The sequence below is a fragment of the Odocoileus virginianus genome, chromosome 6 (assembly GCF_023699985.2).
Source record: "Odocoileus virginianus isolate 20LAN1187 ecotype Illinois chromosome 6, Ovbor_1.2, whole genome shotgun sequence".
NCBI classification, from domain to species: Eukaryota; Metazoa; Chordata; class Mammalia; order Artiodactyla; family Cervidae; genus Odocoileus; species Odocoileus virginianus.
In genome coordinates, this window is record NC_069679.1 from 9,577,954 (window position 1) to 9,595,777 (window position 17,824).

A 17,824-nucleotide genomic window follows, 5' to 3' on the forward strand; every position below is an offset into this window, starting at 1 on the left:
TGGCTTCCAGCTGAGCACATCTGAAGTTCCTGGAAATACTGTCTCAGGCCCTCAGGAAATAGAGTCCTTTCGGGTCCTTGAGGGCTAGAGGGCCCCCAATCTCACCACCAGGTGGCGCAGCAGAGTAAGTGTGGCAGGCTGAGCCCTGTGTCCGCTCCGCGCCCACCCCTCACCCCTATACAGCTTCCAGCAAGCAGATTCATTACTGACTGGGCCACCACGGAAGCCCGCGAAACCATTAAGATGACCCATTTTATTAGCAGGTGAAGTCTCTGCAACTTCCCCACCGGGGGACTCTTATGCACCTTTCTTGACAGTTCGTGTGAGGCTGATGTGACAGTTGTCTGCTGCTCCGCGTCAGCTGAACTCATGGGTTCAAGCCCAGAATCCTCCTGAAAGGGCTCCTTTGGGCTCATTCAGAGGCGCAGCCACTCTGGGGCACCCTCTGCTCAGGCAGGAGGGGAGGTGCCGATGCAGCATTTCTCATCGGTGTACACATCTCTAATTCCACTCATTTTTCCAGTGAGACAGCATCCATCCGGCTAATTAGGAAACCCTCTGGTGTTGATCAAAAGTAACCCCAACTGAACCAAAGTTGTGGCCTCTGGAGTGTGAGCTTGTGGTTTGTCTTTCAAATGCTAATGAACCACAACGAGGGATATGGGGTAAAACTAACATTTTCACATCACACTGTGTGAAATGTTTGAAAGCAGTTTGTCATAGAGTATCATAATAGTCGATAAATACTTGTGACTTGGGGTACATTTTTAGCAAGAGCATTAAACACAACTTCAAAAAATATAGCTTTCTTCCTTTCTTTTCTTTTTTTAAAATTTTCAGCTGCATCCTGTGGAATGTGGGACTTTAGTTCCCCGACCAGGGATCAAACCCACACCCCATGTATTGGAAGGCAGAGTCTTAACCACTGGACTGCTAGGGAAGCCCCCAAAAATGTAGCTTTCAAATAACTTAGAGGGAAATGAGAATATTTTTCACTTTAACTGTGTTAGGTGACTCCAAAAAGTGTAAAATGAAGATCCTTTTGTCAAAGATGCATATGGAGATTATGAATACACTTATTTCTATGAACTAGAAGTGGAAAAACAATATTTTAAAATTAATGCTATGTTGGATATGGTAAGGGATTCTAAATAGGTATGTCTAACTAAATAAATTAATGTAATAAAGAGAGTGTGTACTCATTATCAGAGAAATGCAAATCAAAACCTCAATGAGGTACCATCTCACGCCAGTCAGAATGGCTGCTATCAAAAAGTCTACAAACAATAAATGCTGGAGAGGGTGAGGAGAAAAAGGAACCCGCTTACACTGTTGGTGGGAATGCAAACTAGTACAGCCACTATGGAGAACAGTGTGGAGATTCCTTAAAAAACTGGAAGATAGAACTGCCATACAACCCAGCAATCCCACTGCTGGGCATACACACCGAGGAAACCAGAATTGAAAGAGACACGTGTACCCCAGTGTTCATCGCAGCGCTGTTTACAATAGCCAGGACATGGAAGCAACCTAGATGTCCACTGACGGATGAATGGGTAAGAAAGCTGTGGTACATATACACAATGGAATATTGCTCAGCTATTAAAAAGAATGCATTTGAATCAGTTCTAATGAGGTGGATGAAATAAGTCAGAAAGAAAATCACCAATACAGTATATTAACGCATATATATGGAATTTAGAAAGATGGTGATGATGACTCTATATACAAGACAGCAAAAGAGACACAGATGTAAAGAACAGTCTTTTGAACTCTGTGGGAGAAGGCAAGGGTGGGATGATTTGAGAGAATAGCATTGGAACATGTATATTATCATATGAGAAATAGATCGCCAGTCCAGGTTCAATGCATAAGGCAGGGCGCTCAGGACTGGTGCACTGGGATGACCCTGAGGGGTGGGATGGGGAGGGAGGTGGGAGGGGGGCTCAGGATGGGGGACATGTGTACACCCATGGCTGATTCATGTCAATGTATGGCAAATCCAACACAATATTGTAATTAGCCTCCAATTAAAATAAATAAGAAAAGAAAACAAAACAAAGAATGGCAAAGAAAAAAATAAAATAAAGAGAGTGAGTACTAATTCATTTGCATCCCTAGAAGTTATCAGGCTTCCCTGGTGGCTCAGGTAGTAAAGAATCTGCCTGCAATATGGGAGACCCGGGGACCTGAGTCTGCCTGCAATATGGGAGACCCGGGGACCTGAGTCTGACTGCAATATGGGAGACCCGGGGACCTGAGTCTGCCTGCAATATGGGAGACCCGGGGACCTGAGTCTGCCTGCAATATGGGAGACCCAGGATTCAGTCCCTGGGTTGGATAGATCCCCTGGAGAAGGGAATGGCAACCCACTTCATTATTCTTGCCTGAAGAATTCCATGGACAGAGGAACCTGGTGGACTTTTTTTTTTTTTGGACTCTCATATGGGAAATAGGCCATCTGTTTATATTCAGCTACCTAATATGTAAACATATTCGGGAGGTGATGTTTTGCTGGCCATGTCCTTTCAGGCCTGGGATACGGTGCGTAGGCTAATGTTTACTGGCTGGGGGGCAGTGAGGGAGCGGGAGTGGGGAGACCAGGGATATGGATGGAGCACTAGCCTGAGACAGATAGTTAAACTGTTAGTTGCTCAGTGGCATCTGACTCTTTGCAACCCCATGGACTGTAGGCTGCCAGGCTCCTCTGTCCATGGAATTCTCCAGGCAAGAATACTGGAGTGGGTTGCCATTCCCTTCTCCAGGGGATCATTCTCTTCTCCAGGATCAAACCCCAGTCTCCTGCATTGCAGGCAGATTCTTTACTGTCTGAGCCACCAGGAAGCCCAAACTTGACTCTATTTAATCAAAATAAATTCTGTCTCTCTTTTTTATTTTATTTTTTGAAGGGCTTAGTTGACCCACAGCGTGAGGGACCTTAGTTTCCCAACCAGGGATCAAACCTGTGTTCCCTGCCTTGGAAGGCAGATTCTTAACCACTGGACCACAGTTGAGAGTCCCTCAGTTCTCCTTTTAAAAGGAAACTTATGCCTCTTAATGTTTTCTTCTCAAAGAGAGGACTTATGTTTCCACTATAATTTAGAAAAATTTCAGCTAAGACATCTTCTGGTTAAAATAGGGGAGAAGTCACTTCCTTGTTCTCCTAGTTACTGGTACAACCCCTAACCCAAAAAAAGTGGTCCCTAAAGTTCAAATTAGGGGCCCACAAAGTGCCGTTTCAAAGCCTCCAATTTCTATGCAGCCTGTAGCCTTCTCAGATCAAAGAACACAACTCCAGGAGCATCACCATCCCCACCCCAACCCTCCTCTATGTCCATCCTCACAAACCAGAAATCAAATGATAGCTCTATCTACTATCTGTGAGATCTTCTGCAAGCCCCCTCACTTTTCAACACCTTGGTTTTCCTGCCTGTAAAATAGAAAATTAATTTTCGTATCTGAAAATTAGTAACAGGAACAGGTGCTTATTGGACCTTTCCCTGAGGGCGGGCCCTTTGCATGGGTTCTCTCATTTAATCATAACCACCACACTAGGAAGAAAGTACCACTATTATTTCCATTTGACAGATGGGGAAGCCAAGGCACAAGGAGTTCTGTTGCTTGCCTGGAATTGCACAGGAAATGGCGAACTGGTCTTGGAAACGATGTGGCTTTAATCTAGTCCGGAGGCCCTGAACTGTTCTGCCTGGTGATATGAGACGGGGTGGTGAGGGTGAAAGAGACCAGATGGGTGGGCAAGGTGGCCAGCACAGGCCTGACGCAGAGTGGGTGGGAGGTCCTTCCTTCAAGGGTGACTTGTCCTGGTTAGTTGAGTGCGTATCTGTCTTATCTTTTTCTTTATGCATTTCTTGGAGACGAGGACAGTCTTTTCATCTTTATTTTTTCTGTACAATATAGGGATAGAATGGTATGGCGGATATCTATTTTCCTCCATGCTGTGTGTCACAAACCCATGCAATTTTTATTTCAGCTAAATTCTCATGTTTTCCCTCCAGCTACTGCAGCTTGCAGGGTGTAATCATCTTTACATTGAGCCCTTACTCTTATTCATTATGTGATTAAAATGCCAGACACCTTGGCTGAATGAAGAAGAGGATGAATCATATGCTACTTTGTATTGCCCTCCTATTGTATGTTTCGTTGGGCCAGTCTTCCTGGATGGTGTGTGCTGTGAGGGTGGGGACCATTTCTTTCCTTTTTCTTGCTCATGACATTGAAATTCAGGGAGAACCAGGAGACCAAGGTAGGCAGGTCCATGGAAACCCAGCCTGGGTCCCATGATTGCTGCGGGTTTTTGTGATATTCCCCTGGAAACTCAAGGTGAGACTGTGACCTCTCATCCTGCTGCCAGATGAATTAGTGGTGCATCTGGGAGTGAAAGTGACTTGGTAATTTAGATTGGAAATCCAGGAGAACCAAGACATGCCAGGTCCACTTACACAGGTGTTGCTCATTTGTTTGCAAAGTGTCAACTTTTCTTTTTTAACCTGGGCAAAATGTACCCAGGTAAAATGTAATGATTAAAAAAAAATTATTTTCTCTGTTATTTTGTCATTCAGAAATGTTCTGTAACTACTTTTTTAATGTGGTAAAATATACGAAACATAAAATTTATCACTTTTAAGTGCATTTTACATTTATAGTATTGAGCAACCATCACCACTACCCCTTTTTAGAACTTTTAATCCTCCCAAACAGAAACTCGGTACCCCCTTAAACAACAGCTCCGATTCCTCCCTCCCCACCAACCCCTTTTCTGTCTCTGTAAATTCACCTATGCCAGGTCCCTCATATAACTGGAATCATACAATATTTGGCCTTTTGAGACTGGCTTATTTCACCTAGTGTAATTTTTTCAAGTTTCATCCATTCATTAGAACTTCATTCCTTTTTAAAACTGAGTAATATTCTATTGCATGTTTAAATTGCATCTTGTTTATTTGCTAGTTTATCTATCCACGAGCTGATGGGTGCTTGGGTTGTTTCTGAAGCCACACTCCTTGGATGGGACTTGAACCCATGATCACTGATTTAGGAGGGGACTCAAACCCACTCTTTTAATTGAAACCACTTGCCTGGTGTCGGGGCTTATCAAGCTGAGGTTCTTTTGTCTCATTGCAAAAAGAATTCAGCATGAGGCAAAGCCGTAGGCAAAGAGTGACTTTATTAGTATAGGATGCTTGTAAGAGATACAAGTGGGCAGGCAAGGGAGCTCAGCCCCTAGAACAAAGAGAGCTATATCTTATAATCAGAGAGAAAGGAGGGGAGAAGACCACCTCCTTCCTCATTCTTGGGCAGACATCAAGGCTGACATCATTAATTCCTCCTTTGACCCTGTGTGGTCTAACCAGGACTGTGATGGCCCTATTAAATCGTATGTATATTAGCAGAAGGATGCTAGCATATACTAAAATATGGTAATTCATCTCAGGTTTTGGTGTAATGTCCCTTTCACCTAGTTTCTTTCCCCTTTCACATATTTTCCTCTCTTGACTACACTCAGAGGTTCTGCTCTTCAAGGACCATTAGCTCCCTGACTTCACATAGCAAGACTCAAACCCCGTATTGTCCTATATTTTAACTGTCAGGGTTTGTGGCTTGAGTGTGCCTGGATGCACTTGGATGCACCTGGTCTTCTTTCAAAGTAGTGTAGATTGTTGCTAGGTTACTGGATTCTTTTCTTGAGTGGTCATTAGCTTACAACAGTTTCCCAAACAGCCTTAAAATTCCCTCCTTGTCTTTAATCCCGTAGTGAGATTTCTAAACCAACTATTTAATTATTCTTCTCTATCCCTATCATTGCCCCCTTTTGACTGTGGTGAATAATTACTTACCCCAGTGTTTTGAATAAAAGCATATTTATGATGAAACATAACTACATTATATTTTGCTACATAGTTTCAGATAATAACACATAGAACATAAAGAACTATAATAAGGAGCAAAATTATAAACAAAGCCCAAAAGCAAAAGCACACCTTAGGCTCAAAGGGTGAACGACTTTGCATCATTAAAAAAGCATTTGCTGAAGGTCCAGGATGGGTCAAGCACACACCTGAGATTCCAGCCAGCCCGGGATCATCCTCCCCGGTTGGTAGGGGCTGGGTGAGTGCAGGGAAGACAAGGCCTCGGCAGGTAGCTCCACCTGCAGTCAGATGTGGCTGGTGCTACGAGAGAGGTAAGCCAGGTCTCCAGGCCTTTTGGAGCCAGGGACAGAACCCCTTGGGAGCTCTAAAGAGGTGGCAGATTTTGGCCCAATGATTATGGGAGTAGATGAGGCATTGACTATGGTAAATTCCTAGCTCTGCCCTTTCTTTTGCTGAACCCAGCTACTAATAGTACTTTTCAGTTTCTTGGGCCTTTTCCCTGGCTTTGCGTTCCTCTAGTTTACATTACTCACAGCTGTTAATCCTGCATGTAAACAGGCCTGTTGCTCTGATTCCAAGTGCCTTGGATTTGCCTGGCCTGGTCCTTTTGTGTGTCTCAGGGCAGCCCTGCTCCCATGAACCTTCTGGAAAAGCTGCCTCTCTTTGGAGGGCAGCGCTTGGTGGGTCAGACCTGGATCACACTGTCTGTCCGGGGTAGCACCTGAAGCAGGGAGAGTGAGCGGCCCCAAGCTCTCCCTAAGCTGTGTGGCCTTGGGGAGCTTGCGCTACGCCTCTGACCCTCTTGTATAACAGGAGGGCACTGGGTGACCTCCGTAGCCCTTTCCAGTGCTATAATTTTATGATTGCCCTATTGTGATTTAATTACCTTCCTCCATCACTCTCAGAGTGAATGACTCAGCAGTCTGTTTCTCTGTTGTTTTTAAGGAAGCCTGGTTATTTTGCCATCACAAGCACAGGTCTGTTCTGTAGTTAGACAGTCTTGACCCAGCTGGTGTTAGGCTGACACTCACTGGAGTTCTTCCCGCTGTCCTTTTGCAGTGAAGCAGCTCAGACCCGGCTGGCCAGAGGCGCCCGGAGCCATGTCAGAACTTTGAGCAAGTCCTGGTGACGGGGACCGGCTGTCACCCGCCGGTCTTCCAGCCCGGCTTCAAGATGCTGAGCCTGAAGCTGCCCAGGCTGCTCAACATGGAGCAGGTGCCCCAGGTATGTGCTCTCGCGCCGGTGGTTGAGGTCCAGGCGGAGACTGGGGCTTGGCCCATGCAGCCTGGCGACTGCTGTCTTCACCCACTCTTCTCTGTGTAGACCCGCCCTCTGCGAGGAGTCCCTCACGGATTCCCTTGGGGGATTCAAGCTTCCTGTTTCCCTCACCTGCACCAAACCTGAAAACGGAAGTGATCCTGAAATCTTCTTAAGTTGTAGCCCTTGCCTGTGACATCCTGTATTTTATCCTGAAACAGGGCCATCATTGAGACCACAGAGTCAGGCTGCAGAGATGAAGCCAGCAGCTCCCGGCCGAGGGGCAGCTTTTTAAGTATCCTCTCTCGTGGGTGCTTGGAAGCAGGCGAGGGGCAGAGTCACCTGAGTGTGGCTTTGCTCTGCTCAGTCTTGCAGGAGGCCTGAGCCAGGTGTGAGTTGAGGCAACAAGGGAGAGTCATTCACCTCTTTTGCCTGAGTGCGCAAGAGCAGCTACCCTGAAACTCCTGGGATGCAGCGATCGTCTGTGTGTTTAGTGAGACTTAGGTGAGGCCGTGAAGCCTGTGAGCTGTGGCCCGTGGGGCACCTCCTGCTGCCCTTGCAAAGTAATGTCATCTCACTACACCCTTGTTTTGGTGTCATATTTTCTTCCTTTAAAAAGAAATTTTTTTTTTTTTTTTTTGGCCATGAGGCATGTGGGATCTTAGTTCCCAAAACAGGGATTGAACCTGTGTCCCCTGCACAGAGTCTTAACCACTGGACCACCAGGGAAGTGTCCATATTTCTTTCCTTTTTGACTGAAAAAGAATGACTGTTGTTTCATGGTGAGACGTTTCACCTGAAAGATGTCACAGGGAAGGTGGGTGAGAGCTCCTTTCCACCCAGCTGACTTCTCAGCCCTTATGACTACCCCCCCCCAAAAAAAATCCCAAATAATCTTGGCACCATGAGTGGAAGGTTAAGAGGAGACAGACCATTAGACCTTCTCCCTAAAAGCCTGCAAAGCTAGGTGATGCCAGCAGGCACTGGGGTGAAATCAAAAGGATGTGGAGCTGTTGGAGGGTAGCATTGAGGATGCAGCAGGTAACAGACATGCTGGAAATGAGGCCGGGTCCCCACAGTGTGTCGAGCAGGGGTCCTGCCTCCGTTCTCACGAGGCTGTAGGCGTCTTCCTGGTGCGTTTCCCTGGCTGGTTCTACCCGCAGAGAACTAGTGGCTCTGATGAGTGGGGACAGAGTGATCCTTTGATTCATGCACTCGACATTGTTTTTGACTGCCTATTTACTATGTGCAAGGTGTTACTGTGTGTGGAGCCCGGAGAAGAACCACACGCAAAGCCTGCCCTTAAGGGACTCTGTGTTGTTGGGAAGATTTAAACTGTGCAGGAACACTTCCATGGCCAAGTGGGTTAGGGCGTATGCTCAGGGAGGGGCAGGTTTGTTCAGAGGAGGCGTTGCTCGCTTGCCGGAGGAGGGCATCAGGGAAGACTCCTTGAAAGGGATGAGCTGAAAGATGCATTTTGAGGATGGGTAGAATTTGGGAGGTGGGGAGCGCACTCCAGGTAGATGGAATGGTATGAGTGAAGACCTGGAGCTGGGAGACCGCGGGGCAGCTGTGGGGTTCTTGGGGCCGAGGTTATAGGTATCTTCTTGGATGTCTTCCTGGGAGTTTTGGTCAAGGCTGGGTTCAAGACTGTGCCCAGGAAAGAAATGCCAGAGAGAAAGTGTTCTCACTGGGAATCTTGGGTCACCTGCTGGGGGTTCTGAGGATAAGGACTCAGATGGCCCCTGAGGCTGAAGATGATGTGTCTTCTTTCCAGTTTTCCATAAATGATGGAGGTGACAGTTTTCTTTTTAGTACAGTGGCACTAGTCAGAGGCAGAGACCTATATCACGTCTCACATCTGTTTCCTTCAGAACTTTCCTTTGGCTCCCGCATCCACTACTGGGCTTCCTAGCATCATGTGCAAGGTTCATGCGGCCCCAGGGGAAGCACAGTGGCTCTGCCTGTCTGGAGGGTGGTTTTATTTGAGGATTTAGTTGGGGAGGAGGAGTGACATCTTAAACATATTCAGATGCAAGCATATTAAGGAGAAAATGCTTAATTTGCATGAATATTTAAAATAGGAGACTTCATAGAAATGTTAAGCTTACTTTTGGTGGGCTCTTTGGGTTTCAATACTTGGTCCGCAGAGTGACCTTAATCTTCCGACCTCAGTTTCTGCATCTGTAAAATGGGGTGGTGCTAGAATCTGCTTCCTAGGGTAGTGGTGAAGATTAAGTGAGGTAACCTCTGGGAAGTACCCAGCATGTGATAGGTCAGTAATGTTGGCTGTTACTATCAACTGTCCTGTGCCCTCTGCATTTGGAGGGGTGGAGTGTGTTGGGAGGAGGCACTGAGCCGCCTCTCCCATAGACTCCCTCCCCAGCTCCCTGCCTGGCATTCCCTGCCTGCCCCCTGTCCTCCTCCTCCACTGTTTTCCATCCACAAACCCGCTTCTCCAGCCACATTGGTGCTCTCTGTAGTCTCCCCACCGGATTGGGCTTTCACTTTCCTTGATCTCTGTCTGAAGAAGGGTTACTGCATCTCCTCCCCTCCATTTCATCCATCCTCCTTTCTGACTCCTCTGTGCAGCTCCTGATGCGCACCCTGCCCCCTTCGGCTGTGGGCTGACAGCTCTGCAGGCTGCTCTGTACAGACACCTCTCCCTTCGTATATTAGCCAGCTGTGTGGCCTAGGCCACTTCCCTACCCTCTGAGTTCACCCATCAGTGGGGGTGGGGCACCCACCTCTTGGCATCCTTTATTCCGGCACAGTCCTGCTAATGGCTTACTTACAGGAAAGGACAGTTCTCTCTTCCTGTAGAAGGTGTGACTCAGGTGCATGCCTCATAATTTCAAGTCTCCCTTGTGCCTAAAAACAGACCTAGGTACGTCAGGGAGCTCTGAAAGATGTGAACAAAGAGCTCAAAGAACAGAATAAATGTCTAGGTGTTGATTCCTATACAAACCCAACCTAGAGACAAACAGGGAGGTCTAGACTGCAAGTTCATGGGGAACACGGCATGACCCTTGGCCAGGAAACAAGAGTATTTTGTGTCATATTGAGGATCTTTTGTTAATGATAGCCCTGGCCCCCAGGCCACAGGTAAACTCACCACATTGTCCAGGAGGCCTAAATTTAGGGGCACAGGCAGGAGTGTTCCTGCGGTGCTGGCTGTAGAGAGGAAAGGCAAAGCTTTTCTCAGCCTTGCACTGTACTCTGCCATTTATGGTGGGAAATTGGACAAGACTCGTAATGCTAAGCCTCAGTTTCCTTGTCTATGAAATGGAGATAATATCTGTCTCACAGAGCTACTGTGAAGATCCAAGAAAAATGAAATAGAGTGTTGGGCTAATTATGAAGGAGCAGAAGCAGAGCCAGATCAGTGGTGCTGGGTAGGTGGGCTTGGGCACCCGGAAGCAAGAAGTCATCTCATAGCAACTGGTTTCTCCAGCCCAGGATTTCTCAAAGTGGGTGCCTGGATCACCACCATGGGAGTCAGAAGCTTTATTAAAGTGAATTGTGATTGCAGACATTTTTCTATTGTTCTTGATTTTAATCCAAAGAAATGCTTTCAGCATTTTGTTACTTAATGTTAGCTCTTTCGCTGGGTGTGTATATTTAAATAACCTTTATCATGTTAAAGATATTCCTTTCTATCCCTTGTTTCCTAGGATTTTTTCCCCCTCTAATCAGTAATAAATTCTTTTTTCTATCATATATCTTTTGAGATGGTCATATATGATTCATTTGAAAGTTGTTAATGTGGTCAATTTGACTTACTAACGTTAAACCAACATTGCCTTTAAATATTACTTGGTCATGATGGAGGATGTTTTTAATCTGTTGCTGCACTCAGCTAATATTTTTGACTGGATCCTTCAATCTATTTATTGAGTTGGCCTGTAATTTTTCCTTCTTACACTGCCCTTGCCTACACTGGGGATTAAGATGATGCTAACCACAGATGGGTTGGAGAGTGTTGCAGTTTTATTCTATAGAAGAAATTGTGTAATATTGGAATTATGCATTCCTGACTACTTGGTAGGATTTACCTCTAAAGCTGTTTGATCAGGGCCACCGTGTTGCTCACCTCAAGGGAGCATCCTTTATCTCTTACTCTATGTGACTGACACAGTGAAGCATGTAAGGGACAACTTGATGCCACAACTGAATTTTCTCTGTCAAAAGTTTGTTTATTTTTTTTTTTTTAATTTTTTTTCGAAAGTTTTTTTAAACAGTCTTGTTAAAATATAATTTATGGGGCTTCCTGGCGGCTCAGATGGTAAAGAATCTGCTTGCAACGTGGCAGACCCAGGTTCGATCCCTGGGTCAGGAAGATTCCCCTGGAGAAGGAAATGGCAACCCACCCCAGTGTTCTTGCCGTGAGAATCCCATGGACAGAGGAGCCCAGTCCGTGGGGTTGCAAAGACTTGGACATGACTGAGCGACTGGCACTACTACTATTGCCATAAAATACTCCCTTTAAGAGCACACAGGTCAGTGAGTTTTAATATGTGACACACACAAGGTATGCTGTCCAACACCATCATGACGATCAATTTTAGAATGTTTTCATCACCCTAGAAAGAAACTCTGTACCAATTAGCAGGCATTTCCCAAAGCCCCCACTCCTAGGCCTATGGCAACCACTAATTTAGTTTGTCTCTATGGATGTGCCTATTCTGGATATTTCATATAACTGGGATCATGCAGTAGGTGGCCTTCTGTGAATGCCTTCTTTCACTTAGCATAGTGTTTTCAAGGTTCATATGTGCTATAGCATGGATTAGTACTTTATTTGTTTTTATGGCTAAATAGTATTCCATTTACGGATATACCAATTTGTTTGTTCATTCATCAGTTGGTGAACACTTAACTTGTTCCAGCTTTTTTTTAGTTATTATGAGTAATGCTATGTACAAGTTATTTGTGTACAAGTTTTTGTGTGAATATATTTTCAATTCTCTAGGTACACACCTAGGAGTGGAATTGCTGGGCCAAATAATAAATCTAGGAGTAACTTTTATTTTTATTGTGGCAAAATATGCTTAACATAAAATTTACCATCTTAACTATTTTTAAGTGCACAGTTCATCTTATTTTGCAGCCATCACTACCATTTACCTCCACAATCCTTTTTATCTTGTAAAACTGGAACTCTATACCTGTTAAATAAGAACTCCCCGTTTTCCCCTAGCCAATCTCTGACAACTACCATTAATACTTTTTGTCTTTATGATTTGACTACTTTAAGTACTTCATAAAAGTGAAATTATATAGTATTTGCTTTTTTGTGACTGTCTAATTTATTTTACTGAGCATAATGTCTTCAAGTTTATCGATGCTATAGCATATATCAGAATTTCCTTCCTTTTGTACACTGTCCCTAAATTTAGATGACTGGTATTTTCTGTTTTTTTTTTTTTATAGTAGCCATCCTAACAAATATGAGGTGATATCTCACTGTAGTTTTGATTTGAATTTTCCTAAAGATTAGTGATATTGAGCCTCTTTTCATGTGCTAATTGGCCATTTGTATACATTCTTCAGAAAAATGTCTATTCAAGTCTTTGGCCACTGTTTAAGGTGGGTCATTTGTCCTTGTTGCTGAGTTGTATGAGTTCTGTTTTGAATACAAGTCCCTTATCAGATACATGGTTTGAAAATGTTTTCTACCATTCTGTGTGTTGCATTTTCATGTTATTCATGGTATCCCTGGAAACATAAAATTTAAAATTTAATATTATCTAATCCAACTTTCTCACTCTCCTTTTTCACTTTCATCAAGAGGCTCTTTAGTTCTTCCTCACTTTCTTCCATAAGGGTGGTGTCATCTGCATATCTGAGGTTATTGATATTTCTCCCTGCAATCTTGATTCCAGCTTGTGCTTCTTTCAGCCCCCCGTTTCTCATGATGTACTCTGCACATAAGTTAAATAAGCAGGGTGACAATATACAGCCTTGGCTTACTCCTTTTCCTCTATGGAACCAGTCTGTTGTTCCATGTCCGGTTCTAACTGTTGCTTCCTGACCTGCATACAGGTTTCTCAAGAGGCAGGTCAGGTGGTCTGGTATTCCCATCTCTTTCAGAATTTTCCACAGTTTATTGTGATCCACACAGTCAAAGGCTTTGGCATAGTCAATAAAGCAGAAATAGATGTTTTTCTGGAACTCTCTTGCTTTTTCAATGATCCAGTAAATGTTGGCAATTTGATCTCTGGTTCCTCTGCCTTTTCTAAAACCAGCTTGAACATCTGGAAGTTCACGGTTCACGTATTGCTGAAGCCTGACTTGGAGAATTTTAAGCATCACTTTAGAAGTGTGTGAGATGAGTGCAATTGTGCAATAGTTTGAGCATTCTTTGGCATTGCCTTTCTTTGAGATTGGAATGAAAACTGACCTTTTCCAGTCCTGTGGCCACTGCTGAGTTTTCCAAATTTGCTGGCATATTGAGTGCAGCACTTTCACAGCATCATCTTTTAGGATTTGAAATAGCTCAATTGAATTCCATCATCTCCACTAGCTTGTTTGTAGTGATGCTTCCTAAGACCCACTTGACTTCACATTCCAGGATGTCTGGCTCTAGATGAGTGATCACACCATTGTGATTATCTGGGTCGTGAAGATCTTTTTCGTACAGTTCTTCTGTGTATTCTTGCCACCTCTTCTTAATATCTTCTGCTTCTGTTAGTTCCCTGCCATTTCCATCCTTTATTGAGCCCATCTTTGCATGAAATGTTCCCTTGGTATCTCTAATTTTCTTGAAGAGATCTCTAGTCTTTCCCATTCTATTGTTTTTCTCTACTTCTTTGCATTGATCGGTGAAGAATACTTTCTTATCTCTCCTTGCTATTCTTTGGAACTCTGCATTCAAATGGGTATATCTTTCCTTTTCTCCTTTGCTTTTCATTTCCCTTCTTTCACAGCTATTTGTAAGGCCTCCTCAGACAGCCATTCTGCTGTTTTTCATTTCTTCTTCTTGGGGATGGTCTTGATTCCTGTCTCCTGTACAGTGTCACAAACCTCCATCCATATTTCATCAGGTACTCTATCAGATCTAGTCCCTTAAATCTATTTCTCACTTCCACTGTATAATCATAAGGGATTTGATTTAGGTCATACCTGAATGGTCTAGTGGTTTTCTCCACTTTCTTCAATTTAAGTCTGAATTTGGCAATAAGGAGTTCATGATCTGAACCACAGTCAGCTCCCAGTCTTGTCTTTGCTGACTGTATAGAGCTTCTCCATCTTTGGCTGCAAAGAATATAATCAATCTGATTTTGGTGTCGACAATGTGGTGATGTCCATGTGTAGAGTCTTCTGTTGTGTTGTTGAAACAGGGCGTTTGCTATGACCAGTGCATTCTCTTGGCAGAACTCTATTAGCCTTTGCCCTGCTTCATTCTGTACTCCAAGGGCAAAGCAGACGGTGATTGCAGCCATGAAATTAAAAGACGCTTACTCCTTGGAAGGAAAGTTATGACCAATCTAGACAGCATATTAAAAAACAGAGACATTACTTTGTCAACAAAGGTCTGTCTAGTCAAGGGTATGGTTTTTCCAGTGGTCATGTATGGATGTGAGAGTTGGACTATAAAGAAAACTGAGTGCTGAAGAATTGATGCTTTTGAACTGTGGTGTTGGAGAAGACTCTTGAGAGTCCCTTGGACTGCAAGGAGATCCAACCAGTCCATCCTAAAGAAGATCAGTCCTGGGTGTTCATTGGAAGGACTGATGTTGAAGCTGAAACTCCAGTACTTTGGCCACCTGATGCGAAGAGCTGACTCATTTGAAAAGACCCTGATGCTGGGAAAGATTGAAGGCACGAGGAGAAGGGGATGCCAGCGGATGAGATGGTTGGATGGCGTCACTGACACAATGGACATGGGTTTGGGTGGACTCCGGGAGTTGGTGATGGACAGGGAGGCCTGGCGTGCTGCGGTTCATGGGGTCGCAAAGAGTTGGACATGACTAAGAGACTGAACTGAACTGAAATGTTATTTTTCATCTGTTGCTTATGTTTTGGGTGTTATATCTAAAAAACATTTGATTTATCCAAGGTCATGAAGATTTACTCTTATACTTTGAAGAGTTTTATCCCTAAAATTTAGGTCTATGATCCATTTTGTGTGTGTGTGTGTGTTAGTTATTGTGCTTGCATACTAAATTGCTTCAGTCATGTCTGACTCTGTGATCCTATGGACTGTAGCCTGTCAGGCTCTTCTGTCCATAGGGATTCTCCAGTCAAGAATACTGGAGTAGGTTGCCATGCCCTCCTCCAGAGGATCTTCCCAACCCAGGAACTGAACCCTTGTCTCTTATGTCTGCACGTCTCCTGCATTGGCAGATGGGTTCTTTACCACTGGCGTTAGTTATTGTAGGTGGTATGAAATAGAGGTCCAGCTTTATTCTTTTTTTTTTTTTAGTATGGGATATCAAGCGGTCCCAACATCATTTGTTGGAAAGACTGTTCATTATTTCTTCAGGAATTATCTTAACACCTTTATTGAAAATTGATTGACTGTTAATGTGAAGGTTTATTTCTGGATTCTCAGTTTCCATTGATCTGTTTGTCTATTCTTACGTCAGTACCTCATTGTCTTGATTACTGTGCTTGGTGTGAGTTTTGAAATCAGGAGTATGAGTCCTTTAACTCTGATCTTCTTTTTCAAGGTTGTTTTGACTGTTCAGGGTCCCTTGCATTTCCTTATGAATTTTAGGATCTATTTGTCAATTTCTGCCAAAAAAAAATGCAACTGGGATTTTAGTAGGGGTTCCTTTGAATCTGTTGATCAATTTGGGAAGTATTACCATCTTAATATTATTAAGTAAATTAAATCCATGAACATGGGCTGCCCTTCCACTTGTTTAGGTATTAATTTCTTTCAGCAATGTTTTGTAGTTTTCAGTATGTAAATCTTGTACGATTAAAATGATTTGTTAAGTTTATGTCTAAGTATTTTGTTGTTTTTGATACTGTTGTAAGTGGAATTGTTTCGTTAAATTTATTTCAGATTTTCTTTGCTAGAATATAGAAGTGAAACCAAGTTTTGTATATATGATATCCTACGAGCTTGAATTAATTTATTAACAGTATTTACAGTTCTAAGAGTATTTTAGTGACTCCTTTAGAAATTCCTGTATGTAAAAATTATGTCATCTGCAAATGGAGATAGGTTTGCTTCTGCATTTTAATTTAGATGGTTTTTATTTCTTTTTCTTGTCTAGTTGACTTACCTAGACTCTCCACTACAATATTGAATAGAAGTGGTGAGAGCAGACATCCTGATGGTGGGAGGAAAGCATTCCATTATATGATAGCTCTGGGTTTCTCATAGATGGCCTTTTAGGTTTAAAGGAATTCTCTATTATTTTACTGAGTATTTTCTGATCACAAAAGGGTATTGGATCTTGTGAAATGCTTTTTCTATGTCAACTAACATGAATATGTGGTCTTTGTTTTCATGTTCTCTTCTTGGTTAATCTTGCCAGTTTGTCTTTTAAAAAAAATATTTGAAAAGAAGATGATTTGGGCTTGGTGGATTCTCTCTATAATGTACTTTATATCTCTAATGTCTGTTATTTTTATTATTTTCTTCCTACTTTGGGTTTGTTTTGCTATTATTGCTCTAACTTCTGAAGTTAATCACTCTACCTCATAAACAATTAAATATATATATATTTCTCCCTGAATATTGCTTTAACTGCAGTCCACGTATGCAGTTCTAATTAATTTCTAACTTCCATTTTGATTTCTTATGCAACTTATGCTTGCTTAAGCTATCCATAATTGAAATGTGTTAACATCTTCCACAGTGGTGTCATATTTGTGAATTACTCTATGTAGATAAGTCAATTTTTGCTTTATATATTTTGAGCCTGGGTTTTTTTAGGTCCATCTAAGTTCTTAATTTTATCTTCCTGGTGAAGTAAAGTTCTTATTATTTTTTAAAAGTGGTTCTCTTTATATCTAGCAATGCTTTTTGTCTTAGCATCTGTCTGATAGTCCTATAGTAACTCCAGCTTTATTGTTTTTGTTATGTGTCTGATTTATTTCTTTCCTTACCTTGACTAATAATATCTTTCTGTCCTTATATTTCAATTGTGTCTCATGTAAACGGTACACAGTTGGATTTTATCTTGCTTGACAATTTGTGTCATTTAAAGAGATGGTTTAGTCTGCTCATATTCATAATGGGTATTGAAATATTTTCATTTATTTTGATCATCTTATGTGCATTTGTCCTGTTTTCTCTGTTGTCCTCTCTTTCCTGCATTCTTTAAGTTTTACATTCTTTTCTTTTTTCCTTTTGAACATGCTCTTTTCCATTCCCTGTTTTATAATTAATAGGCTAGATATATTCTAATTTATCAGTTTAGTGGTTACTCCAGCTGTCTTTACATGGTATTATGTTTGTGGTCAATAAAGTGTTAACAGAGCAAAGGTTGATTTCTTGCTGACATTACACAGCTAAGTGGTCAGTGAGGAACTGTGAAGAATAAAATATTGGCCACCTTCTCGCTGCTCCGTCGGGAACATGTGGCCTCCTACATCACCACAGAAGGGGAAGAGGGAGAGATGTCTTAGGTTGGATTTCCCAGAAACAGGTTCTGCGGCAAAAGACCTGCATGTGGGAAATTTGTGAGGAACAATACTTAAGTAAGAGGGGGAAGCAG

The 17,824-nt window shown here is 42.9% G+C and overlaps 1 protein-coding gene across 5 annotated transcripts in view; it reads left to right on the plus strand.

Moving 5' to 3' along the window:
• PAQR5 (progestin and adipoQ receptor family member 5) overlaps window positions 1–17,824 on the plus strand; it is a 94,355-nt gene that overhangs the window by 36,210 nt on the left and 40,321 nt on the right. For all 5 annotated transcript variants that reach the window (XR_011488157.1, XM_070468717.1, XM_070468716.1 and 2 more), the window contains exon 2: window positions 6,948–7,112. Coding sequence is in view for 4 of the 5 variants with exons in the window: in XM_070468717.1 (XP_070324818.1) it covers window positions 7,062–7,112 (51 nt within the window). In the remaining variant the exon portion in view is untranslated. The remainder of the gene's footprint in view (window positions 1–6,947; window positions 7,113–17,824) is intronic.